Source organism: Amphichorda felina, assembly GCF_050947745.1.
Source record: "Amphichorda felina strain 45539 chromosome Unknown scaffold_1, whole genome shotgun sequence".
Classification (NCBI taxonomy): Eukaryota; Fungi; Ascomycota; class Sordariomycetes; order Hypocreales; family Bionectriaceae; genus Amphichorda; species Amphichorda felina.
Window position 1 is genome coordinate 2,691,704 of NW_028145049.1, and position 25,290 is coordinate 2,716,993.

The 25,290-nt window shown below is 57.1% G+C and overlaps 7 protein-coding genes across 7 annotated transcripts; 4 read left to right on the forward strand and 3 right to left on the reverse strand.

Moving 5' to 3' along the window:
• Positions 1 to 73: 73 nt before the first annotated feature.
• ACO1O0_000869 (uncharacterized protein) lies at positions 74 to 430 on the forward strand (the record flags this gene model as incomplete). The annotated part of the gene is made up of 2 exons (XM_083190365.1): positions 74 to 103; positions 176 to 430. 2 exons carry the CDS (start codon positions 74 to 76, stop codon positions 428 to 430), a joined length of 285 nt encoding a protein of 94 aa, XP_083054224.1.
• Positions 431 to 629: 199 nt separating this feature from the next.
• On the reverse strand, positions 630 to 1,680 carry ACO1O0_000870 (post-initiation translation factor DPC29; the record flags this gene model as incomplete). The annotated part of the gene is made up of 2 exons (XM_083190366.1): positions 630 to 1,243; positions 1,434 to 1,680. The coding sequence occupies 2 exons, from the start codon at positions 1,678 to 1,680 to the stop codon at positions 630 to 632; spliced, it is 861 nt and encodes a 286-aa protein (XP_083054225.1).
• A 386-nt stretch (positions 1,681 to 2,066) lies between these two features.
• ACO1O0_000871 (AP-1 complex accessory protein LAA1) lies at positions 2,067 to 8,390 on the forward strand (the record flags this gene model as incomplete). The annotated part of the gene is made up of 2 exons (XM_083190367.1): positions 2,067 to 7,835; positions 7,908 to 8,390. The coding sequence occupies 2 exons, from the start codon at positions 2,067 to 2,069 to the stop codon at positions 8,388 to 8,390; spliced, it is 6,252 nt and encodes a 2,083-aa protein (XP_083054226.1).
• A 1,398-nt stretch (positions 8,391 to 9,788) lies between these two features.
• ACO1O0_000872 (RNA recognition motif domain-containing protein) lies at positions 9,789 to 11,216 on the reverse strand (the record flags this gene model as incomplete). The annotated part of the gene is made up of 2 exons (XM_083190368.1): positions 9,789 to 10,875; positions 11,131 to 11,216. 2 exons carry the CDS (start codon positions 11,214 to 11,216, stop codon positions 9,789 to 9,791), a joined length of 1,173 nt encoding a protein of 390 aa, XP_083054227.1.
• A 4,096-nt stretch (positions 11,217 to 15,312) lies between these two features.
• On the forward strand, positions 15,313 to 17,484 carry ACO1O0_000873 (uncharacterized protein; the record flags this gene model as incomplete). The annotated part of the gene is made up of 2 exons (XM_083190369.1): positions 15,313 to 16,654; positions 16,814 to 17,484. The coding sequence occupies 2 exons, from the start codon at positions 15,313 to 15,315 to the stop codon at positions 17,482 to 17,484; spliced, it is 2,013 nt and encodes a 670-aa protein (XP_083054228.1).
• A 3,095-nt stretch (positions 17,485 to 20,579) lies between these two features.
• On the forward strand, positions 20,580 to 21,576 carry PIB2 (FYVE zinc finger domain-containing protein; the record flags this gene model as incomplete). The annotated part of the gene is made up of 2 exons (XM_083190370.1): positions 20,580 to 21,080; positions 21,193 to 21,576. The coding sequence occupies 2 exons, from the start codon at positions 20,580 to 20,582 to the stop codon at positions 21,574 to 21,576; spliced, it is 885 nt and encodes a 294-aa protein (XP_083054229.1).
• A 1,061-nt stretch (positions 21,577 to 22,637) lies between these two features.
• On the reverse strand, positions 22,638 to 24,086 carry ACO1O0_000875 (GNS1/SUR4 family-domain-containing protein; the record flags this gene model as incomplete). Its single annotated transcript, XM_083190371.1, has 2 exons — positions 22,638 to 23,246; positions 23,313 to 24,086. The coding sequence occupies 2 exons, from the start codon at positions 24,084 to 24,086 to the stop codon at positions 22,638 to 22,640; spliced, it is 1,383 nt and encodes a 460-aa protein (XP_083054230.1).
• Positions 24,087 to 25,290: the final 1,204 nt, after the last annotated feature.

Consider the following 25,290-nt stretch of genomic DNA (forward strand, 5'->3'; position numbering starts at 1 on the left):
TCTGCCTCGCAATCACCAAGCAGTCCCCAATTTGCATGCGCAACTCCCCGAAACAAATATTCAACTTGGAAAAATGGGCGGGCTTAATCTAGAGGTTTTCAAGGTACGAAGGGACCTCTCCATTTCACCACCACTCCGCCGGATGTGCTAACGTGAGCGGCCCTCGCCGGTCCAGTTCGGCATGTATGTCATGTTCCCCATTGGCATCATGTACTACTTCGGAACGAACCTCGACGACCGCTTCTCCGTCCAGGGCTTCTGGCCCAAGCCAGAGGAGTGCAACAAGATCCCGCGTGACCGCGAAGAGATCCGGGCCGAGTACGACCGCATCGTGGCGAGGCAGAAGATGAGGCAGGCGGTCAAGATGGAGGAGGAGCGCCGCCTGGCGGCGTCGCAGCCGCAGGCGCCCAGGGGTGGGGACGAGTCCTGATTCGACTCGAAAGAGATGCATTCCGCGGAGGCCGTGTAATTTGGAACCCCGACGTTGTACGATGGAATACCGTGTTGAAAAAAAGGGGGGGTGCGAGGATGGGGTGAAGGCTTTGCGCGCATGGGCGGCGTTTTTGGTTCGGGACTTGGGGATCCATCATGAGAGACGAATGTTGTACAATATCTGTCTGTACTCTCTACTATACATCTAAATGTCTTTCTATTCTACTCCACTCCTCGTCCGATATGGTCCCTTGCCGGATGTTGGCATAGATGCCCTTGACCTCTGGATACTCCTTCAGACCCGAGAAGATACCTTCTAATTCCTCGGCCAATTCGGACGAATCAATCTTGACCTGGGTCTCCACGTTGGGGTCGAATACAATATCGGACTCGACAATTTCGAGGTCGAGGTCGCGCCCGAATGCGCTGGTAATAGACGTCAGCATGGCCGGCTCCGTCCACACCAGAAAGCCGCCGTCAGGAAGCTCCTCGACATCCTCCACGCCGTCATGCTCGATGGCCGCCTCGAGCAGATCGGATAGGCTCGGCCCGCCCTCTGCCGGCTTGAAGACGGCACGGCCACGTTTCGTAAAGTAGAAGGCTGTCGAGCTGGAGAGCCCGCCGCCGTTCTTGACGACGAGCTTGAGGTCGCCTAGGGTGCGGTTCTTATTGTCGGTCTCAGCCTCGACGAGGATGGCAACGTTGGGCGGCACCAGGGCTTCCAGAACTATGGGCTCCAGCTGGCCTCCGGTGAGGGAGCGGCCCTGGCCTCGGGCTATGGCGGCATCGATCAAGGCTTTGGGTACGCTTGCTATGTGACGGTGTAAGCTACGATAGTTGGGTGGGCAGTGCGATGATGCAGGAGTAGATGGCTCTTATGGTACCTTTGCTTGCTGCAGTAACGGCATTGGCGAGTTGGGTATTGAACTTTATGTCGTCTCCGTACACTGCATTTGGCTGTTAGGGGAGACGCTGGGCGAAGCCGATGTGAAGAGACGGACATCTAGAGTACATGGTGATGTTCTTTACAAAGGCCACCCGCTCGTTCATCTTCTTCCTGTCAGTGACGGCCTTTATGTGCTTCGTCTTGGACCATTTATTGTGCCCGGCCTGGGCAATGGCCGTTGTCGCTAGCTGTCGGAGGCATGGGCGGCAGATGGGGGCGCGGATAGAGGTGCGGATGGGAGCTGCGTTGGCGAGGACGAGGTTGAGGGCCGCCACCAGCGGTTGCTGGGCTCTGTTTCGCATCGTGATCAGCAATGGACGCCTGGCCAGCGGGCGGCTATGCTTGTCGGTATTATGCTGGTCTGGTTTCGGTCTTCGAGGCTCCTGTGATGGCAGCAAAAGTTGAAGGCCTGTTGCGCCGCGCAAGGCTGCTGGACCAGAAGCACTTTAAGGTGCAGCAGGCGTGTTGATTGGCTGTGGCGGTGATCGATACTGGAAACATGCTGGAACAGTGGAAGCACTGGCCACTGAAGCGACAGCTGTCATGCATCCCACCTCGACTCCCTCAGGGATCCCGACCTCACCCCATAATCAACCCCCTTCTCCTGGCATTAATCACCCTTTCGACACAACCTCGGGGCGACACTTCGACACACGACGCGAAGCCACTTGGGTCACCATTCTGTGCAATGTCCTCTCCCAAGGAGGCTGAAGGTCCGGCCAAAGCTCAGCCCCAGCTCGACTCGCAACCGCAACCTGAAGAAGGTCCCCCCCAAGGCCCTCCAGGTCCTCCAGGTCCTCAACCACCTCCCGTCCAGTCTACCGACCCGACCGATGCGCCCACTGCAACTCCCGAACTCGACGTCGCCAAGCTCAAGTCTCTTCCTGCCGAGCAGCAGGATCTCTTCATCCTCTCCTTCGTCTCCAACCTGACCAAGCATGTCCTCCAGCTCGAGCCCGACGACTGCACCGCCCAGCAGTTCTACCTAAAGCGCGAGATCTTCCAGATCATCAACCTCTCCACGCCAGCGCCTTCGCGGGTCACACGCAACAACCTAGGCCGCTGCCTCTCCCACATATTCGCCAAGGGGGACAGGAAGCTGCTGTTCGAGACGTGCAATGACCTCATTGCCATCGTATCAGGGGGCAAGTCCAAGTCGGGATCCGACATACGGACCAAGCATGCCGCCGTCAACTGCTTGGGCGATGTCTTCGCCGCAGCTGGGGACAGCGCCATTGGACTGCACCAGCTCTCCTGCACAACTCTACTGAAGCTCCTCAAGTCCACGTCGAGCCACTCGGGGCTTCGCGCCGCCGTCTTCACCGCCCTCGAGAAGATCACCGGCATGGTGGAGACCCTTCTGGATGAGACCATTGCCAGAGATATCTGGAAGCAAGCTCGGAGCTGCGCTTCCAACGACAAGGGCGGCTTGGTCATTGTGGCGGCCTGCCGCTGCCTCAAATCCTTGGTGCGCCACACGGGATACTTCCGCAACTCGACCGACTTTGACAAGCTCGAGACGAGTGTGTTGAAACCCTTTGATTCGGCAACAGTGCAGGCTCGCCATGCCGCCGCCGACTGCTTCGCCGAAGCCCTAGTTCAGGGGTACTCGGCGCTGGCCGGGGCCGACGGAGGGTCCAAGAGCAAGAAGACCAAGCCAAAGCTCAAGCGCAACTCAACGCACCCAGGGATTGTAGCCGACGACGACGATATGCCCGCTCGGTCGGCCAGTCCTGCCCCGGGAGTGAAGAGGTCGTCGGACCTTGCCTTATCGCTGGCAGATATGCTCAAGCTGTTAGCTGGGCATTTCACAAAACCATCAGCCTCCAACAGGACTCGGGCGGCCATTGGTATCTGCTACGGCCACTTGTTCCGGCGGCTGGGCGAGAAACTGGTCGAGACCAACTACCTCAGTATTGTCGAGAGCCTCACAACCGACATACTGGGCCAAGGATCCATCAACAACCACCGTTATCGCCTGCTAATGTCAAGAAAGATCGTCGACACCCTCATCCAAGATGTCATTGGCCGGAGGATGCTCGGGGAATCCGGTCAGATTGCAGCTGCAAAGCTTCTAATCAACAATATCCTTAAGAATTACCCCCAAGCGCTGACTGAGCGACTTGAGCCGTCTAAGCACACCTTGGTCACCGCCCTCAGCGCTGTGTCATCACTCATAGAGTCGCTGGGCTCCGCGGCGAACACCTTTGCCGAGCCATGCAGGGATGGCCTGCTGCAGGTTCTCCAACATCCCAGCTACTCGGTTCAGGTGTTTGCCTCACACTGCATGAAGGTCTTTGTTGTGGCTTGCCCTCAGCAGTTGCTCCCGTGCCTGACTGTCTGCATGAATAGTCTGAGTCGTGAGCTGTCGCTTCTGGGAGGTGGCCGCAATTCTCAAAAGAGGTGCATCGGATTTGCCCATGGCCTCGCCGCTACCTTGAGCGCCAGCCCGTCGCGCCCGCTTCATGGATCCCTCGATGTCAACAGCCGGGTGTTGACGATGGCGACCAACCTGCTTAAATCGAGCAGCCAGTCTGAGCTTCGCGTCTCGAGCACTCAGATCCAAGTGGCATGGATTCTGATCGGCGGCCTGATGGCCCTGGGTCCCAACTTTGTCAAGATTCACCTTTCCCAACTGCTTCTCCTGTGGAAGAATGCTCTACCGAAGCCCCTTGCCAAAGACAACACCTCAGCGAGGAGTCTTCTCGAGTCCTCTTTCCTGACCCATGTCAGGGAGTGCGCCCTAGGGTCCATATTGGCCTTTTTGCAGTTCAACAGTCGACTACTTACAGTCGATGTCTCCAAGCGCATAGCTACAATGCTGCAGAGTACCACGGCTTTCCTGAAGACTCTTCCCTCAAAAAAGACGTCAGACGATATCTCACAGAGGTTGACGCCTGCGCTCCAGCTTCAAGACCTCGACATGATGGTCCAACGGCGGGTTCTACAGTGCTACATCAAGTTGGTCAACCTTAGTCCGGCTGGAAGCAGCGAATCTCTCTTGCAGTCCAACCTTCTCACCCTAGCCATATCTCTTTTTGCCGACCCCGAAAACTATGCCCCGAGCTCCCTCAGCGCTTCAATTGCCAATGCAGCCGCAACATTCGAGTCGATTTGGGATGTGGGCGACAACACTGGCTTCGGTATGACCAGTCTTGTTTCTGGTTTCGATGTTAAGAGACTACCTGGCCAACATGAAAGTTCGGTGGAGACCAGCGTCGACGATGACACCCCTGAGAACACTATTAACAAAATATTGCGTTCGCCTATCTGCGGCAGCTTGGAACACGATGCATCCGTCCTATACATTGGCGGTGCAGTTAATCCTAGCTCTCCGGGACCGCCGGCCACCGAGGTCATCAACTCAGCGATACAGCTGTTTGCATTCGCCTTCCCCCTGACTCCCGCAAAGGTTCAGGAGAGCATCCTGGAGCAGATTCGGACATTTGCCTCGGCGGGATCCCTCCAGCGAGACCCTGGGCGAAAGGCAGCCATCAATGTCAACCTGGCCACGGCCATCCTCGCAACCATGAGGGTGGCCGTCAAGGAGACGCAGTCTCCCCCGGGGAACATTGAGAACATGGCTGTGGAGAAACTCCTGCAGGATATGGTTCGTGACTTTGTCCTGGACCCCGACCAGTATGTACGGAGTCTTGGATACGCCGGTATGGCACGCCTCTGCAACGTCTATGGCAACGCCTTCACGAACCACGAAGTCAAGTTCCTTGTCGACACAATCGTGAGCAACCGAGAACCGAGCGCGCGAGCCGGATGTGCTATGGCTCTGGGCGCGATCCAGACCAAGGTCGGCGGCATGGCGGCTGGGTACCACTTGAAGACGATCCTTGGGATACTCATGTCCCTGTGCAACGATCCGCATTCCATTGTGCATTACTGGGCGTTGGAGGCCTTGTCGCTGGCCTCGGATGCTGCCGGGCTCAGCTTTGCCGGGTATGTCCCCAGCACTCTAGGAATGCTGGCTCAGCTCTACGTCTCCGAGACGCATCACTGCGAGGTCTCGTCACCCATCACGATGAATCTGGAGATGGATCTCTCTACGACCTCGGCTATTGCCAAAAGTGTCGACTCCCTGATCAACGTTCTCGGCCCCGACCTTCAGGACTCTACCAAATCCAGAGAGCTCATCTTTACCCTGGTAGGCCAGTTCCAGGAAGAGGAAGATCTACGGGTACAGAGGGCCGCGCTCAGCTGCTTGGAACACCTATCTCTATACGCCCCCGGATACATGCAGTTCGGGGAATATGTCCGGCTTCTGCAGAAGTACCTCAACTCGGACCACGCCACCCTCAGAGACATTGCGGTCGACGGGCTGTACAATATTATGAAGAGGGAGCCGAGGGATGTTCTCCGTGAAGCCGAAGAAGGCTTTGAGGAGCAGCTCTGGAGGGTTCTCGACACTGCGCCCTTTCATGATGGGATCAGGAACCTCATCCGTAACTGGATGCATCAGACGTGCCTCGCTGAGACTGATGCCTGGCTGCTGCGTTTCCAGGCTGTACTCAAAATGACGAGGGCACGGTCCAGGGGGCAAGACGAAGGGTCCAAGACAAAGACGGGCGCAGTGCCTGATCTCAACGATGAAGAGGTTGCTGGTTTTGCTGCCGCAGGTGGTGTAGCGAAGCAGGACAAGGACAGCCCTGCTTCGTCGGAGGTGGAGCCCCTGAGATGGCAGGTGACCACTTTCGCCATCAGTTGCATCAACGATCTGTTCCTGCTCGTGTCCAAGGACGTCATGGCAAACGGGGAAAGTCAGGCGCAGGCGGCGTTGCAAGCCAAGGTGGCCGACGTTGTCCGGATGGCATTCTCGGCGTCCACGTCGAGCGTGTCGGAGCTGCGAGTATGGGGCCTGAAGATCATCGGTGCTGTGCTTCGCATGTTTGGCAAGACCCCTGATCCAGACTTTGAGGAGGCGATGCTTCTTGAGCAGTACCAGGCCCAGATCAGCTCGGCCCTGACCCCAGCCTTTGCAGCCGACTCGTCTCCAGAGCTTGCCTCGGAAGCCGTCAATGTGTGTGCCAGCTTCATCTCGATTGGCATCGTCAGGGATGTCGACCGTATGGGCCGCATCCTCAAGACTCTTGTGAGCGCGCTTGAGAGCTTCGCCGAGGACAGTGAGAATGCAGGCATCGGTGATCTGAAGGGACTAAGCTCCAACGCCCAAGTCATGGTCAAACTGGCCGTGTTCTCAGCCTGGGCCGAGCTGCAGGTTGCCAGCAGCGAGCAGAAGTATCTGCTGGGCGTCTTGAAACCGCACATTGGGACCCTGACTCCTCTGTGGCTCGAGTCACTGCGCGAGTTTGCGCAGCTACGCTTCGAGCCGGATATTTCCATGACGCTGGGGCCCCCCTCCATGTCTGGCAGCTTGGACACCATCTACGCTGCCCTCAACCGAGAGACCCTCCTGCGTTTCTACCAGGACGCGTGGCTCAAGCTAGTTGACGCCATTGCTAGCCTTATTGAGCAGGACAGCGACTTTGTCTTTGATGCTCTAGACGGAAAGGAGTCTGACGGTGCTGTTGTCAACGGGCAGTCCAAGAGCCATGGGATCAACTACCGAGATGAACCAGTTGCATTCTTCTTCGTCCTCTTTGGCCTTGCTTTTGAAGCTCTCGCCATCCGCCCTGCCCACGGCGACTCGCTCGCCACGCAGGAGCAGACCCTCGCCATCCTCCAGGCCCTGAAGAAGATCCTGCACCCCAGTGTGTCCGGACATGCCATCTATCGGCCAGATGTCTTTGCCGAGACGATGGACCTGCTCGACCGCCTGGTGCTGACAGAAGGGCTTGATGTCCAGGGTGCCATCGTGCAGATCGCCAGTGCGCTGTGCGTGGCGCATCCATCGGCAAGGCGCCATGGCACCGACGAGGGCGACCTGTCCGAGGATATTGATCAGCTCTTTGAGCTCACGAGGATCATCGTTCTCGTCCTCGCTGGCCTCCTCCCCAACCTGTCTGAGGGCAACCAGCCTGTCCGCCACCAGATGAATGAGGAGGCTATTCTGCTCATCCGCGCATCTCTGGATGCGCTTGTTGACGCAGCGGAGGTCTTCCCGTCCATAATAAAGACGGATCTGCACGCCTGCATCATCCACATCTTTGCGACGACTCTGGCGACCCCAGGATGTCAGGAAATCATTGTTCCTCAGTCCCTGCCGACCCTCAAGCGCTTCGTCAAGAGCATGTCCAACTCTCGGAGGCCATCGGAGGACGACGGTCCCTCGGCCACTGACATCCAGCTGCAGGGCTGTCTACGCCGCTTCCTGTCCATATACCTGCACGCGCAGAAGCGTGAGGCCCCGAACTCCCTGGTGTGCGTGAGGAATTGCCTCCTTGCATCGACAATACTGTTCACCAGTGGCGAGAATCATCTGCCGGCATCCGACCCACTAGTCTCCCGATACCTAGACGAGGTTATTGACTGCCTCACGGATCGCATGGTACGTATAGGAAGCTCTCCCTTGGCCAAAAAAAAACATATTCAACGAGACTAACGCCTCCTCTACTCTCAGACGGCAAAGATAGCTGCCAACTGCATTAGGTCGCTACTAGTTCAGCCGACACGGACGCCGGCCGACCAGAGCATTGCCCGGTATCTACTCCCTCGCCTCATCGCATTCGTGACGGATTGTGAGCCAGAGGATCCCGAGCGGGCCAGGACCCTCGTATCGCACACGCTATGTCAGTATGTGGCTTCGCTCGATAAGGACAAGGTACCGCCCGCCATGTCCCTGGTCATACCGACCCTCCTAGCAAGGACGACCGCCGAGGGCGACGAGGCCTTCCAGGAAACCAGCGCACGGCTGCTCGAGCTGGCCGCCGTCGACCCGGAAGTGTTCAGGGCGGTCGTAAACGGCATGAGCAGCGGCCAGAGGGTGTTCCTGGAGGAGATCATCAGGTCGGGCCAGCAAACAACGGGGGGCTCGGGTAAGGACGCGTCTGACGCCGGCTCAGGCCAACCAACCATTGCTCTGAAGATGGATTTCGGCGGCTAGGCAACAAGACCTGTTGGCAGGCAGGGCCATGGCGGAAGCACGACTGCCGTCGCCTGCGAGGGCTGGGAACTTGGAATCAGCACCCAGAACCTGCAGTATTGACCAAGTAACATGCAGCAGCGCACGACACCGAAAAGCTCTGTCCAGTTGCGTACATGATGTATCCGGCGACGTGCACGGTGGCCTGCATATGCGGCCCCGCCGGGGCTTTATCCCATTCTCTGGTTCTATGGGTCTCACAGCCAACGGGAGTGTACATGACCATCCCCTCGTGGCACCTTGACAAGACAAGGCATCCCTGGAAAGCACAACGTCCGTCTGCGCCAGTTGAGAGCGTTGGCGTGAGCCATGCAACGTTGGCAGGCTGCCAGCACGGCATATACATAGCACGACTGTCCTTGCACAGCCATGAATACACCTAGCCCCCAAAACATGGGACGGCAGAGATAGGGTCTTTCAGGGGTGGCATGCCAATCTGGTTCCCGGGATCGAGGTATCGCATCACTTTAAGGCAACCTTGGACGGCATATCCCGAGACGCTATCCGCTAGCGAGCACGTGTGTGGCAGTCCTCTTCACCAACAAGCAGGGTTCGAGGATTGGTGCCACGCCTAACATCGCCGATGGCCATCGGATAATGGCGCCAACCACATAGACTACAGATAGAACAGACATACCCAGTAGTAAACAAGCATAAAGCCTTCTTCTCTTGTGCTCAGCCTCCCCCGTGCCACTTCTCTCGCGATAGCCAGTCGTAGCTGTGATACCGACACCACGTACATAAACAAGGTTCGGGTGCACCATGGTGACGGTGGCAATGAAGGCGATGGGGCCGATGAGCTGTCCGTGCTTCCATACTTACAGAGAATGCAGTTTGCCTCGTACATTGCATGGCATTACATCACCCGCACATATACGGATAGGTACCAACATACAACGTACCAAACAAAATAGGCAATATAGCCTCTTCCATTCTAGGTAGTCCCGGGGAGATCCGCACGTCGACAACCGGCCATACCACAGATAGCCTCATGCGCACTGCAGACTACAGACTGCCAGGCCAATCGCGTCATTAGTCAAAAGGGGTCGGCTCTGTCACCGGTTGCCAACACCTTGAAGATGCAGCCACCGCCAAATGGAGCCACCATCTGTCCAGAACGCATTGGCATTTTAGGGCTGCGGATGTTGTCATATGAAACTGCTTCTAAGCCCCTCACGCTTGACCAACTTCCCCCGCACAAACCTATCAACCCCTTCCAGGTCAACCTGTTACTCCAACATCGTTGTAAGCAATCTCCCACCAAATCAAGATGAACTCCAAGAAAGCAAAGGACGGTAGTCCGTAAAAGCATTTTTGGTCCAACGAACCCTGGGTACTTAGTTATGTGACCGGAGGAAATTATTGACGTGAGAACTTTTGTTTGGTTGTGCCATCCACAACAAGCGGGCCAGAGTATTTCTTGTCTTTGTCGTCCTTCTCGCTCTTTTCAGTCTTTCCCATCTTTGCGACCTTGCCGCTCTTCACATCCTTGTCTGAGGAGGACCTCTGGCCCGGACGGGATGAAGAGGAGCGGATGGCCCCCTCCACCTTGTCCTTGGAACGCCGACTCCTTTTAGGGCCCTTGTCCTTGTCGGCATCAACCAACTTCTTGAGTCGAGGGTCGCCATCGTCCATCAGGGCCACTCCCTCCGTTGTCATCCGTGCAGATACCTGCCGACCCTTGAATGTGCTCTGGTCCAACATCCTGACAGCCTCCTTAGCTGAGGATGATGACCGGAAGGCAACATATGCATGGCCACGAATCTCAGATCCAGACCCGCCCGGCGGAACCTCGATGGTGCTAATTTTACCTGCAAAGGGACCCATCTTCTTCCGGACCCAGGCAATCACCTGCTCTGGAGTTGCCCGGAAAGGAAGATCTCGGACCAGGATCTTCCGTCGCTCCGTCACAACATGGCTGCCGGGATCAGCTGGCTGCGGGGCCGTATTCGTGAGGTCACTGTTTGACCAGGCTGTGTGATCGGGGTAGGGAAGAGAGGCGCTCCAATAATTATCAGACGTCCCAGAAACCTGCGAACTCCTGTAGACACCCCCATAGTTGTAATGGTCCGCAGCCGTATTGTGGGCGGCCCCGTTTGGACCTGCAAAAGCCGTTGGAGCAGGGGGATTGTACCCTGCGATGGGCACGGAAGAATAGCTGTCCATGCATTCGTGAAGCTGCTGCAAGTACCCATCGTCAGCCCTGCGAGAGCCTATCATGCTCTGGGGCACCAAAATTCTCACCGTTCCGCTTGATGGAGCAGTAAACTGGGCCGTTGATACAGGCGGACAGTACTCGTACTGAATGGAAGAACGGAGACCTTTTGCTAAATCTGGGGACGTGTCGACCAGTTCCTTAATCTTGATCGACTCGTCCTTATTCCTATCCGAGGCAATGACGGTCCGCCCATTGAACTGGCCACCGTTCAGAAGCTCTACGCCGCCACTCACGTCAACAAAGCCATGACACACAGCAGCTTGAGGTACGGATCGTCGTCACTCACGCCATGCCTTGTCAAAATTTTGTCGTCCATTGACACGAACCCACCCCGACGTGCTGGTTCTGAATACCTCAACATGGGCAACCTCGCAGACGGTGCGCGTGAAATCCTTGAGTTCGTGCCACGAGGTTCCGAAAGGCAACTACAAAACCAAGAGTCAGGATAGAAACACGGGGGAGGTGGCAGAACTAACATTACACACTGTAATGTAGTAGACACCGGTCTTAGATCCCGGTCCGACGTCTTTTTGCTGAGTGGACTCAACAGCTTGTGTGCGCTGAGCCATCGAATGAGACAGTTCAGCCGAAATGAACCTAGGTATCTGTCGCGAGGGGGAAGGCCCGGGTTCATGGAAACAGTCCCAAAATAATCTCGACAAGGACTTTCGTGTTGTACAACACTGTGAAAGACGTTGCGAAGTTCCAGACTTGACTATCGTGCCGACCACTAGTTGAGGGAGCGAAGGTTGCTCAACCAGGGTCCTTTGGTCTCTAGCAAGACGACTAGGAAGAGTGCTGGTGGGAAAAGGAGGTCGTAGCGAACGACTCAGCATGCACGCGAAGTCCAAAGGCGGGATTCTTTATACTTTCCCAACCTTAGGCTCGCAAGAGAGGGGACTGGTGAATGCTGAACGTCCAACTTTTTCGACTCCTATTAGAGCGTTCTCTGATCCTCTCCCTTTTGTCACCTCCCGCAGCGGGGCTGTTTGTCCGTCCCGCACAGGTTGGCTGCGTCGCAGTCATGCAGAATTGACAGCGTCTTGATGCTGAGCGTGACACCTGTTTTGGTACTCATCTTCCCATCAGTACCTACTCTTGTAAACCATGCATCTCCAAGCCCAAGTGGGTGAAATATAGGCAGCCAGCGGAGTCTAATGGAAGCTGAATGCGGTGACACCAACTCTGCATGACAAGATGTCCGAAGTCCAATGTTCCTTTGGCTTCGTGATTCCCTCCAGGTGGTTCTCGTAATAAGGTTATTCGCAGTGTGGAAACCCTAGCAGCCTAGCCTACCAAAAGCTCCATGTTCCGGGGTTTCGATTCCTGCAGGCTACTCGTACAAGCGTGTGTTCGGAATTCGAATTCGGCCGGTCTAGCCACGGGCAAGGTAGACACACCCGGGGTGAGCGATGACAGGTCATATCAGCAACCGCCTTTGTGTGCTGTGCGCACCCATAGGCTTTGCTGTGGCTGCACCAGGAACGCCAGCTGGTCTAGCAGCCAGGTGTGCCAGGGGTACGGCAATGTACAAGCCGGCGAGGATCCCTTATGGGAGTCCTGATGTCCGGGAAGGCATAAGGGCAAGATCACTCAACCACTGGTTCCTTTGTAGCAGAGGCCCCCCTCATCTGATACAAGGAGACGTAGATCATGTCGAGAGAGGAGGGAGGCAGTGGAAGGAAACCTCCTTAAGCTTGCCGAAAGGCTCCTAGCCATCCAGTCCTCGGGAAGTCTCCAAGAACACCCGCATCTTATAGCTACCAGAAATGTTCTGAGCGCATCTTTTGATATCGAGACAAGAGAAAACAAGTCAGAGATGCAGCGATTCATCGATGCACGAATGCCTGGCGCCACCTATACGGATTGAGGATCACAGTCCTAGGTCCACAAAGAATACGAACTACATTCTTTGTCCATCATCTGGTTGGTTCCAGAAGCGACATCGTCGCATGCTAGATGCAGCATGGTTGGTATATCCGCCTAATGCAAAGCCTGTTGGTACTAGGACACCCAAACTCGAGGAGCCTCATTGACCCAGGGCAGAGCAACGCCTAGGCTTGGGCCGAGTTCCACTTCGTGGCCGGGTCGGCTCGTCACCCATGTTTGAACGAAAATGTATCTTCTAAAAGCGACGTGTCATCCGCCCCTTCGTGGGGATCATAGCCCCCTCCTCGCGTGGAGCCCAGATCCGACCGAGCAGACCCTAGCCCCAGTAGACTAAGGTTATCCGTCTCCCAGTGCTCAGGACCAGCCTCATTTTCAGAAAGCAACGCAAGGCGCCAGTGATGCGAGTCGGAGAGAAGGATAGCTGCATCATCTGCATCCCAGTTGACCCAGGTTGCCTGCAGCTTCCTTGCGGCCTTACCACTAGAGGCATCCTCGCCAAGGGTTACAAACCTCGGCCCATCCATCAAAGGGTCCCAGATGAACGGCACGCTACGATTAGCCTCATCTTGGCAAGTTACCAGGAGAAGTTCGCGGATTTGTGGATGCCAGCGAAACTCTACCGGGGAATGGAATAGGAGCACGGCTCTGAGCTCTGTCGCTGCCAGATCCCAAACCCAGAGTGTGGTAGGTGAATCGTCCAGTCTAGTGGCGAGGAGGTTCGAAGAGGCATCAAAGGAAGCTTCTGAGCATCCTATCCTCAGATCTGCCGAAGACTTACTATCGGACTGAGGAGATGGGGGTGATATCTGTTGTGTTGCACGGTGAAAAGTCCGAGTTGGTTGGCGGCCAGCGACGGAGCCGTGCAACTGCTCTTGCCAGACCTATGATGCATGGTGAGTAGAGGTCCACAAGAGTAGGAAAGCAAAGAGAGAATTCGGGGTCCGAATCCTACGTCGGCTCACCTGAAGAGTATCACTAGGCGAGATCGTGGATGGATGGACCAGTCTGAGGCTCTGCCTCCATGTAGCCGTGCCCAGAATCGCAACGGATCGGCTGTGGTCCCCCACAGCGAAGGCCAGGGCGTCGGGGCTGAATTTACACGCCCTGATTCCCGGTTTCAGTTTTGCATCCTCATTGCTCGCATTATGAGGCTCTCCGAGCGTGCGTACGAGCTGGCCGTCAGGGGTGTAGAGGAGAAGGCGCCAACCATGCGCAGGGGATTCCCAAAGCAAAAGCCACTGGCCATCGGGGGACCAGGCCAACGCTTGCGCATCGATAGTGTCTGGTGACCAGGACCTCTGAAGGTCCCGAGCGCCCGGGGAGTGGATGCTTATGATGTCTCTCCCACCGACACGGGTCAACAGTGCGAGGTGGCCAGTGCTGGGACGAAGTGAGAAACTTCGCGAAGCAGTAGAGGGCAGGTGAAATTTTGGACTGCTAATCTCTGAACCTTTTGAGGATATCAGGTTGAAAATGAGAAGCTTAAGGCCAAATGGGGAGAATACAAGAAGCTCCGTGTCATCATGCCCAAACTGGACGTGCGAAGGCTTAGCGGGGCCAGACACTGGATTTCGCACGACAGCATGAGAAGACGAATCGAGGGCGGACAGGACGTGAATCTGGTCTGCTGTGGATACGAGAATCTTTGTGGAGGAAGGGGACCAGAGGAGGGTCAAAACCGGGCCAGAGAGGTCAGATGGAAGTTTCACGGCATGGAGAGCCTGCAACGTTTCGGTAGATCGAACGACGATGGCAGGCGACAGAAGGGTTGCGATCAGACGGCCATCAGGGCTGACCGCGCAATGCGGCGAGGCTAGCCATAATATTAGCAACTGGCTCACATTAAATCAAGAAGGCAATTCAACGTCTTGGTGGCTAGCTCACACTTGAAGGTGGGGGAGAAGTGCATATTGGACTTTTGGACTGTTTGTAACGATGAACAGCGAGAGCTGGACAAAGCTTCCAGGGACGTGTCCAATTGGCCCCAGGGATGGATAACAAGGATCGAAGATGGTCAGATGAGCAAACACATGATCGACGATTTGTCGATGGAATTGCAGTTTCGAGGGGATACGTGCGCTGTGAGAGGCTGGTAGCGAACGACGTTTTGGCGAGGGTGCCAGATACAGACAGGTGAAGATGAAGAAGGCAGATGTCGGTTGGCGGGGTCACGACGCGTTGCGGAGACAAAATAAAATAGGTATGCTGTTTCCAAAATTGAGGTACAACCTGCGGACTACTTTTGTTCCAGGCCCCGCGTTTGATCCCTCTTTCCTCACACAAATTATTACAGCAAGAAGTTAGCTCCTGCTGGAGTATCGCACTACCGAGTGGGACCTTCCATACGCGGGAGTGGCATATGTACCCAGTAATTCTATTAGGTACCTTACTTAAAATTGATCATTGTTAGGAAGGAGCAATAGACAATACGAAGTACGGATACTAGGTACTCGTACGTACCAGGTAGATTGGCGACGTTGGAGGGGTTGCTTGCTGCTGACAAACCCCTCCACCTCCTCCGCGATAGTGGCGAACGACCGGCCGCCTCCGAGCCGCCGGAATGGAACTCGCAACAACTCACTTCAGCACTCGTCACCATCAAATTTACTGGGCAAACCACCAGCTCATACACCTTCAAATCGCCACATAAACTGTACGGGCTGACGATATGACTCTCGCTGCGTAGGCCATCGCCTGCCCCTCAAAGCCCCTCCCGAACCGCCGGGCACCATAGTCTCTCGGGCACGTCACGCCCCTTGCCTTAGAAGACGAGTCATGAATTCCGCACTCCGTAGGCCCCATCGAGCGTTACGGTCGGGACTATCCCTCCTCGCCTCAGGGCACCCCGTCTTATCTCATGGCCACGCCGCAGCCCTAGCTCAAAGGCTAGCGAGGCCAGCGAGGCCAGCAAGTACAGCGGCGAGCGCAGAGCTTCCTCGCGAGGACCCTCGGGGAGTAGAAGCACCAGAGTCTGCCCCTTCGCGTCGCGACCGGATCCGTGACGCGAAGCCCTTCTCCGAGTTCCTCACCGACACCTTCCACCGCCAGCATGACTACCTGCGCATCTCCGTCACGGAGCGATGTAATCTGCGCTGCCTCTACTGCATGCCCGAGGAGGGCGTCCCACTGTCTCCCAATAAGGACCTGCTTACCACCCCGGAGATCGTGATGCTGTCATCCGTCTTCGTGTCTCAGGGCGTCACCAAAATCCGGCTGACGGGTGGTGAGCCCACGGTGCGCCGGGATATTCTACCCCTGATGCATCAGCTGGGTGCTCTGAGGCCCCACGGCCTCAAGGAGATCTGCCTGACGACGAATGGCATCTCGCTCCACCGGAAGCTAGACAGCATGGTCGAGGCGGGACTCACAGGCGTCAACCTCAGCCTCGACACCCTGGATCCCTTCCAGTTCCAGATCATGACGCGGAGGAAGGGCTTTGATGCCGTGCAGCGGAGCATCGACCGCATCCTTGAGCTCAACCGGCTCGGCGCCGGCATCAAGCTCAAGATCAACTGCGTTGTCATGCGCGGCCTCAACGACCGAGAGATCCTCCCCTTTGTCGACATGACCCGCGACAAGGACCTCGAGGTACGGTTCATCGAATACATGCCCTTTGACGGAAACAAGTGGAGCCAGGGCAAGATGTTCAGCTACTCGGAGATGCTGGAGCGCATACGCGCGCACCATCCGGGCCTGGAGAAGGTCCAGGACCACCGGAACGACACCAGCAAGACCTGGCGCATCCCCGGGTTCGAGGGCCGCATCGGCTTCATCACGAGCATGACGCACAACTTCTGCGGCACCTGCAACCGCCTCCGCATCACCAGCGATGGGAACCTCAAGGTCTGCCTCTTTGGGAACGCCGAGGTGTCCCTGCGGGACATTCTACGCAGTTCCAACAGCGGGGACCCCATCGACGAGGAGGCATTCGAGGCCATGAAGAAGATTGAGATGGACCGCCGGGAGGGTCTGACGCCGCGAGACCAGAGCCTGGGGATCACGCCCAACGAGGCTGAGCTGCTAGACGTGATCGGGATAGCAGTTAAGGGAAAGAAGGCCAAGCATGCTGGCATGGGCACGCTGGAACACATGAAGAACAGGCCGATGATCTTGATAGGTGGGTGAATAAGCAGTTCCTACCTTATTGCCATTTACGACGGAATAATGTGGCATATGGGCAGCGTTTCTACTTCTGATGATCTACACGAATTACGGCGGGTTTGGATTACAGAATGTCGTCGTCTCTCTAGGATACCAGCTAAATAGCAAATTGTAGATCCGGTCCCTACATCCCTTACCGGCCCTGTGCCATCTCGACTGCGACCTCTCATCAATGCCGCCTCCCTCCTATCCTCGCCAGCCCCCTTCATCCCCACCACCGCCACCGTTAGCTCGCGACGTCTCTTCTCCTCATCCAGAATCCTGAGCAAGGGCGATGACGAGGACAAACCCAAGCCGCGCCGCCTCACCCACGTCTCGGAGAGCGGCGCCGCGCACATGGTCTCTATCGCCGACAAGGCCGTCACCACGCGCACCGCCGTGGCCGCCTGCGCGGTGCGCTTCTCGGACGCGGCGGTCGTGGGGCTGATCCGGGACAACCAGCTGCGCAAGGGGGACGTGCTGGCGGTGGCGCGCGTGGCGGGCATCATGGCGGCGAAGCGCACCCCGGACCTGATCCCGCTGTGCCACCCGATTGCGATATCGCGCGTCAGCGTCGACCTCGAGGCCATGGGCGGGGAGGAGGGGGAGCTCCCCCGGGTCGAGGTGCGCGCGACGGTGACGTGCGACGGCAAGACGGGCGTGGAGATGGAGGCGTTGACGGCGGCGAGTACGGCGGCGCTGACGGTGTATGATATGTGCAAAGCGGTGGATAAGGGGATGGTGGTGGACGGGTTGAGGGTGGTGTTGAAGGAGGGGGGCAAGAGCGGGAGGTGGGAGATGGACTGACGGCAGGATATTGGCATGTTGAGTACTACTATTGTCTAGTTACATGGTAGTCTATGAGGGATCTATAACCTACGATTTACAATACAACATCATCATCATCATCACCATCCCCACCATGGTAGGTACCATCAGTGTTGTGTCTCGGTGTAATTGGATAGGAACCTACCCTGAATCAACTCGAGTCTCGAGGAAATACAACTGTCCGGCGCCATGTGTCCCTGGGAGACATGCACTTGTCAACTCCGACCCAACTCATTTGATGATTATGCGCAGTCGCCGGGAACGGTGTTCCCATAGATAGGAGGAGATTAGTGTGATATGAACCCAGCTTGATGCAATAAGCTATATCATCATGGTGGCACCAACCCCGATAACACTTATCGACCCCCCCTCATCCGGAGTTTCGGACCCCCGCCAACCGGAACACATGGACTTTGCCGAGACCACTCCCCAATACGAGTATTATGCCCAGGAGAGAAGGGTCCTTGGCAGGACAGGAAAAGATGCATCGACGATCAATGCAACCTATCATCGGCCGAGCTACGAACGTACGGAGTACTCGTGCACCATTTACTACTACTGCAAGCATGGCTCAGGGTTGCCACCTGTATCCGTACAGAAAGCCGACTAGTAGATCTTGATGAGATCAGCGAGGTCACTGACGTCTTCTGAGCCATTCTCCATTCCAGGGAGCAATGGTAGCCCGAGGGTTTTAGACGGATTACCGGTACTACTACGTAGCATGCTTGGTCCGTGCAGCGGGATGGTGAACACCAGGTGCAGCTACGATGTCGTGTGTGGTCTTTCGGAGTAGCAATTGGAGCTGAAGGGATGGTGAGAATAATAACGGTTGGTGTGAATGGTTGGTAATGGATGGAGGGGTTGAGCAAGGGTCCAGGGATAGGAACGTCACAGACTCGCAGCAATCTGCCGATCTCATCTCATAATCTCATCTTTCTCGCTTAAGCTTCCCTCGCAGGCTCGCGCTTCACCGCCAACTCTTGGCCCTTGAGACATGCATGATGTGGCTGGGCCGTGTGTGGCTGGGCTGTGGCGGCGAGTGATACGGCGCCAAGGCCTCGCCTCGCAGCACCACTAGGTAGTTCCACGACCGGCTTGGCGAGCATGGGCAAGCTTGGCTCTCGGAGTTATCGAGGGGGCGAGAACTTTGAGCCACGACTTTGGCCGGGCCGACCGCACGAGGGGTACTATTGTTTGATGGGACCGCGGACGGCCCGAGAACAGCGTAAAGATACTTACTTGCCTTACGTATTATACTTGGTGCTTTACGTATTCGTACCGAGAGAAGAGGCGAGGTTGAATGAATGTTCCGGCGCGCCATTAAACCGCCCTTAACGGCCCAGATGTGGCGTTCCCATCTTTCCTATTCCGTGCTGTCACGGCGCTTCGGCGTGTCGGCATGTCGCGCAGGCCCCGAAAAGGCCGCGTGCTCATTTGCCGGATAGGACGAGCCTCTCTGGCGATCTCAGCCACTGCGCGCTCCAAGTGGAGGGCACGGGTGGGCACCGCGGGCCTCGACGTCGCTTGGTCGCGAGAACGAACAAGAGTCGAAGCTCGCTTGGGCTTCTAGCGCAGCGGAGTGGCCCCTCTCTCTTGTAACCTGTTGCTCCCGTCTTGTTGAGGAAGTCTTGGCTCCTTGGGGAGTTCTCCGGGATCCTGGGACGAGGGATAGCTACCCGGAATGAGGCGTCGATGCACCTGCTCGAGTCGGTAGCGGAGTAGGGCACTCCAGCTGGTCGGTATTGACAAGGAGATTAATCGAGAGGGCAGCGAACAGGGAGCCGAGGACCCTTTTTACGAGGAGGACCCTACCACTCGTTTGGCGTTCGGTATCAATGCTGCGAAAAAAATATTCGACGATTCGTGGGTAGAGCAGGCTGTCGGCGGCTGGCAAGGGGGGGAGGACCCTTTGTGCTTCAGGCGCCATCCTTGTTGCCCTGTGCCCACGGCCGCACGGGGACTCGGGGAGAGAGGCAGCGACAGCCAGCTGCCAGGCGAAGACATTGGGTGTCGTCCCATTCGCCCGTGCCAGGCCCCAGTGCCACATTTTTTATGAACGAGCGGCTCCAATCTTGGCCTGTCGAGGGTCCGACCGTCCGAGTCAGGCGTGGGCGACCACTTCGGACCAGCGAAGGCTTGTTGGCAGACTCGGGGCAATCGCCATCATTTGTCTTATCTGGCAGCCCGCACAGCCTCGTGATTGCGCGCGGTGGCGCAACTCAGTTCGGTTCACGTAGACGCACGATTCACTCGGGGTGGTGAGGCTTGGCCAGTCATGGATGGGCCAGGATCGTACTCGTAGAGTCCGTCCAGTGTTGCCGTTGGCTTCCGTTGAGGTGGGTTGCGGGTTGCCACGCAGAGTGCACGACCCATCAATTGCCCGCCAATTGCCGCTGGAGCGATTCAGATTGTCAGCGGTCCCCGGTCCCAGGTTCCACTAAAGTGCTCAGCACGGTGCAGTGGATGCAGTGGATGCAGTGGACGCACCCGCAGCCCCAGGGGGGGTCCCCAAGCGAACCCGCCAAGCCGCCCCGCCCACCGCCAGCATGGAACCCAGTCGCTGGACTCGCTGGACTCGCTGGACTCACTGGGCTCGCTGCACAGCGGGCGCCGCGCTGCTGCACTGCTGCTTCGTGGCTGCTAACGGCCACCGTCGCACTTGCAGCTCCAGCTTCCCCGTTCCAGTCCGTTCCAGTCCCAAAAGGCCCAGGCTCCCCGATAAGGTCTCACCCCCTCTGCCCCCAGCCATCATACCTACTCCTCCATCTTATCTATCTCTACCTGCAATCGGCTCACCGTCCTTGAACTTCCCTTGAATACGCGAGCCCATCCTTTCCCTGGCGGGCGTCCCATATTCTGATCACATTGCTTGCTTTGCTGTTGCATATCTCACAAGTCGCTCGCTGCCTCCACGGCTTGTCACTTGAGAGGCGCCCCCAAACACAGCGCAGCCGACCAACTCAAAGCTAAACAACAGGAATCACTTGGATTCAACCAGGGATCCTCCCACTGCCTAATTCCTCATCCCCGGATATCACACGCCTTCCACCACCTCGCTACGACCCCGTTACGAAATGACGGCCGAACTCATTATGCCCACGCTGCCGGGCGACCAGCACCAGCACCACGCCCCTCAACCTCGCCAGAACCCCCAGCGGCCCCAGCACCTGCGCTCCCTCTCCTACCAGGTCCAGCCAACCTCCCACCACCAGATCTCCCCGTTGAGCACCTCCGATGAGAGCCAGAAGCACACTGCCTCGGTGCCAGGCTCCCCCAAGGCTTATCACGGTCGCCACTGCCGCCCCATGTACATGCCTGCTGTCCTACGCCCCAACAGCGACTTCACCCAGAAGCTCACGAGGGCGAGCACCACCCAGAGCGCCTCTCACCGCCCTGACGGCGAGTACACCACTGGCCGCCGCCTCTCCAACGGTCTCATGAACGTCACTGGCCTGGCCATGATCCAGCGCCTCAGCCGCCGCTCGACTGCCGAGAGCGATAACCAACCCGAGGGCGGATGGGACCTCGAACTGTTTCCCGCCGTCACAGATCTACCCACCAGGAATCACTGGAAGGTGAGCATCTCTCTTCCCCTTTCCATGCAACGTGTGAAATGCACGAACCATCATGGTCTTACATCTCCCACGTGTTGTACAGTACGGTATATGCTAACATCATACCTCCCAGCCTGACGCCGAAGCCTCCATTTGCGACGACCCGGCCTGCAAGCGCACCTTCAACTACTTTGTCCGGCGCCACCACTGCCGCCGTTGTGGCAACATCTTCTGCGACTTCCACTCCAGCTTCGAGGTGCCCCTGGACCAGGACGCTAACTTCAACCCGCGTGCCGTTCCCTCCCGCACCTGCAACCACTGCTTCGACCAGTACCGGGCCTGGCACACCCGCAACAACAGCCAGGCCTCGAGCTCTGCGTCGTCGGACGGCCATAGTGGCACCCCGCCCACGCCCACGCCCATCACCAACGGCCCCCCTGCAGCTGCCTTCAACCTGGCCAAGTCCCCGGACGTGCCCAACAGCGTCCCCCGCGACTGGAATTGGAGCACTTTCTGAACGATGTCCTCACGGCTGGTGAAGGCGGGTTTACCCCTCGTGGTGCCCTTCCTTCGCGGTCGGCGGTATGACACACACCACATCAACTCTCACGACGCCACGACACTACGACACATTAGAGCGATAGATCCGGGCACTGGGGGCCAAGAGCAGGCCTAGACTCTCGGGCCCTGACAGCTCGCCCGGAGTATCCCCTTTGCCGGGAATCATTCTCCTTTGAACCGCAGCACGTTCACGCTACCACCGCGCATTCGATATGGGCGAAATGATCTTTTAATATTTGGATGCTATACGATCCGCCAGTCTATTTTTTTCCCCGGATGGAGCGAGGAGTTCTTTATTTTTAACATGTCTTACAGCAGGCCCTTTTCCCTGCCCTCTTGTTTTATGCGACGCACATATACATTGGATTCTTGTCTGCTTTGGTGTGTTTTCTCGGACTCACAAGTAAGTCGAGAGTCTTGTGTGTAGGGAGGAGACAATTTTCATCTCATCATTGGATGGGAGAGAGTGGGTAGGGTTGGGATGGAGATACCCACGGCTCATACTATATGTATGTGGCCGTATAGAACGGGCGGCCTTTTGATTTTCACTGCAAGTTTGGGATAGATCGGTTTTGCGGTTTTTTTTTTGGGTATACCCGCAGGTAATAACGGCTGCGTAAGAAATACACTATTAGTACTTTAACCCTCAAGACTTCGCATAGTATATGTTTTTGTGATGGTGGGATTTCAACTGGTGCTCCGAGTATGCTAATGCGCCTAAACCCCCAACATGTAATATCATAATAGTGCACTGAGAAGAAGCCCGGAACTTGAAGCGATAGATCTATTATTGTTATGCTAGCAATAATCCATTTGCAATCACCCGTGTAAACATGAAACTCCGGTTTCCGTACCTTGTAATGCTGTCGTAACCATCTTTCCCATCCCCAAAAGTCTTAAAACGCTCCGTCAACATGACTGTCCAATGCTCTATCTCCCCTTTTGGTCTTCTCCGTTACGTCGTCTAGTTTCCTTTTTTCTTCTTCTTCATATATACTCCTTCTTGGGCGAAGAAGATTACGCCCTCCTCTTGGACTTGGAGGTCTTCTTGACGGGGGCCTCGTCCTCGGCAATGGCGCTCCCGTTGACCATGTTCTCGCCGCCGTACACCTCACGCTCAACACCGCGGGCGGCGTCCCAGCCAGCCTTCTCGGCGAGGTGGACGTTGTTGCTGAGGCGGCGGTTGGCCTTGCCGTTCATCTTGCTGACAGCGTGGCTACGCTTGACATAGCTGGCGATGAAGAAGCTGACAAACAGGTAGGTCAGGGGGGCGAGGTACAGGACATTGAGCCAGATGGCAAAGGTCTCGCCGGCAGTGGCGATGCAGGGCTGGGTGACGTAGACGGTGTCGGCGGAGGGGATGGACCCAGGGGCGGCAACCTTGACGTCGCTTCCGAAGACGAGCTGGCGGAGGGAGTCGAGGGTGCCAACCGAGCCGGGGGGGACGGTGGCGGACTCGGTAGCGGCGTCACGGGCGACGGTGACGGGGACCACGTAGGAGATGAAGGAGTGGACCATGGCGTACGAGGCACCGACAATGAACTGGGTGATTTGCATGGTGGTGAGGGTGCGCTTGATGGCCATGGGGACCTTGATGGAGAAGGCGGTCAGGGTGTAGTAGGTGTACTGGATATCAAGTTAGCTGGGGGTCCTTGCTTTGGCGGCTGTTGGGACGAGGAGCAGTGAACTTACCATCAGGGCGTGGATGAAGGAGTTGACCAGGACAAAGACCCAGATGGGGGAGGACATGTAGCGGATACCAGCCCACATGCACATCATGGCACCGGCGTGGTGGTAGGTCTGCAGGGTGGAGCTGGGCTTGCCCTTGGCCAGGATGATGAAGGTGTCGAGGACCTCGTAGAACTTGCTGAGGTAGAAGATCCAGCCGTAGTAGGCTAGGCCCTCGTTCCACAGGCGACCAGGCTGGGCGCTGGAGGGAACGCCGCTGAGCATAGCAGAGGCGCCGCCGTCCTGAGCGAGAGTGGTCCAGGTGCCGCTGGGGTCGTCAAAGTAGATGGAGTTGCCGAGGCCAGGCTCTCCGTGGACGCGGCACAGGGAGTCGGCAGTGCCGGCAGGGCCAGTGGCGGCGAAGGGGCTGGCGATGGTTCGGCGCATACCACCCAGCATGCCCCAGAAGGTCCAGGCCGAGTAGACGGCGAGGAAGACATTGTGGAGGACGACAAAGGCGAAGAAGGGGCGTGTGCGGCTGATGGCCCAGGGCTTCTTGTTGCAGCTGAGGTTGTAGCGGCTGATGGCCTTGACGGTGATGGCGTAGACGGCAGCAATGGTCAAGGGCACGCGGGGGTCGAGGGCGGCCGTGAAGATGCTGTCGGGGATGTTGAAGGGGTGCATGGGAGTGTTGACCTCGATGTGGGCGGGAGGCAGAGCCGCCGGGTAGTCGGTGGGCGGCCAGGCGAAGAGGCTCGAGTCGGGCAGAGCGCCCATAATGTCCAGGTTGACCGGCATGGTGACGTTGTTGGCGTGTATGGTATCAGGTGAGGTTGAGGTTGAGGGCGAGGTTGAGGGCGAGGTTGAGGGCGAGCGAGGGTGAGGGCTCAATGCATCGACGACGATGAAGACGCTGAGGAGGCTGGCGATATGGAAGAGAAGAAGAGGATGGGGAATAGGACGGGGAAGAAGAAGACGGAGAAGGAGATGGAGAAGGAGATGGAGAAGAGGGGCGCCAATGGAATGGGACGGGAGGAGGTTCAGGAAGGCAGGAGGAATTCGGCCAAGAGAATGGAAAGAAGTTGTTCGGACAAAAGGTCAACAGGCTTTGACGGTGTAAGTAGGGAAAGTGGGGCCCAGAAGGAAGCAAGCAAGGGAAGAAGACTTCGACCAGACCCTGCGGCTCCGATACGTGCCCCTCCACTAGCATAACAATTTACTGCCCTCTGGGGCCCTGCCAGGCAGTTCCAGCCTTCCAATTGGGTTCCCTGGGAGGGCGAGGGGGCCCAATGGGGGAATGGGGGCAATGGGGGGCAAAGTGCCCAACAAGTTGAAGTTTAACAAGCTGCCGATGTTTTAGGTGGGCCTTCCGAGCACTTGGTCACAGTCGTGGACTGCTGTGCGAACTTGGACGTAACAGTGCGAAGTACAGGGTACCACTGCTGCTACCTAGCAGGTACTGTATGAGGTTGCCATGATCTGGTGTCTGCCTCGGCTCTTGGTATGCAATGCGGCTATCTACGACGTATGTATGCTACGAATATCAAGTCCTTCTCCAGATGCGCGGCGCGGTCTGGCAGGAGCCGGTGTCCGCTCGGTGAGACGGTGAGATCCCTGCATAATGTTGCATCACCCTTTACAATTACTATGTACGGATACGTACTCTGTACTCGTATACAGATACCATGTACTCGGATGCCTCAACGTTTCGGGGCGAGCCTCCTTCACAGGAAATCTTATCCCGCCCACCCTCCAAAGCCACAGCCTCGGCAGCTCGTGCATCTCGCGGATCTCGTGCAGCCCGTGAAGCTTGTGCAGCTCATCCGGGGCAGCCATCCTCTGGATGGAGGGTGAACAGTTGGGGACATGGATGACCTCGACCGCTGGTGCCCGTTTGCGTCGCGGTCCTGTGGTTGGCTCTGGTTGGGTGTGGTTGGGTGTGGTTGGCCCTGGGCTGGTCCCTGAATTCCATGGTTCCCGCAGTGTCTCCACCCCGATCGAG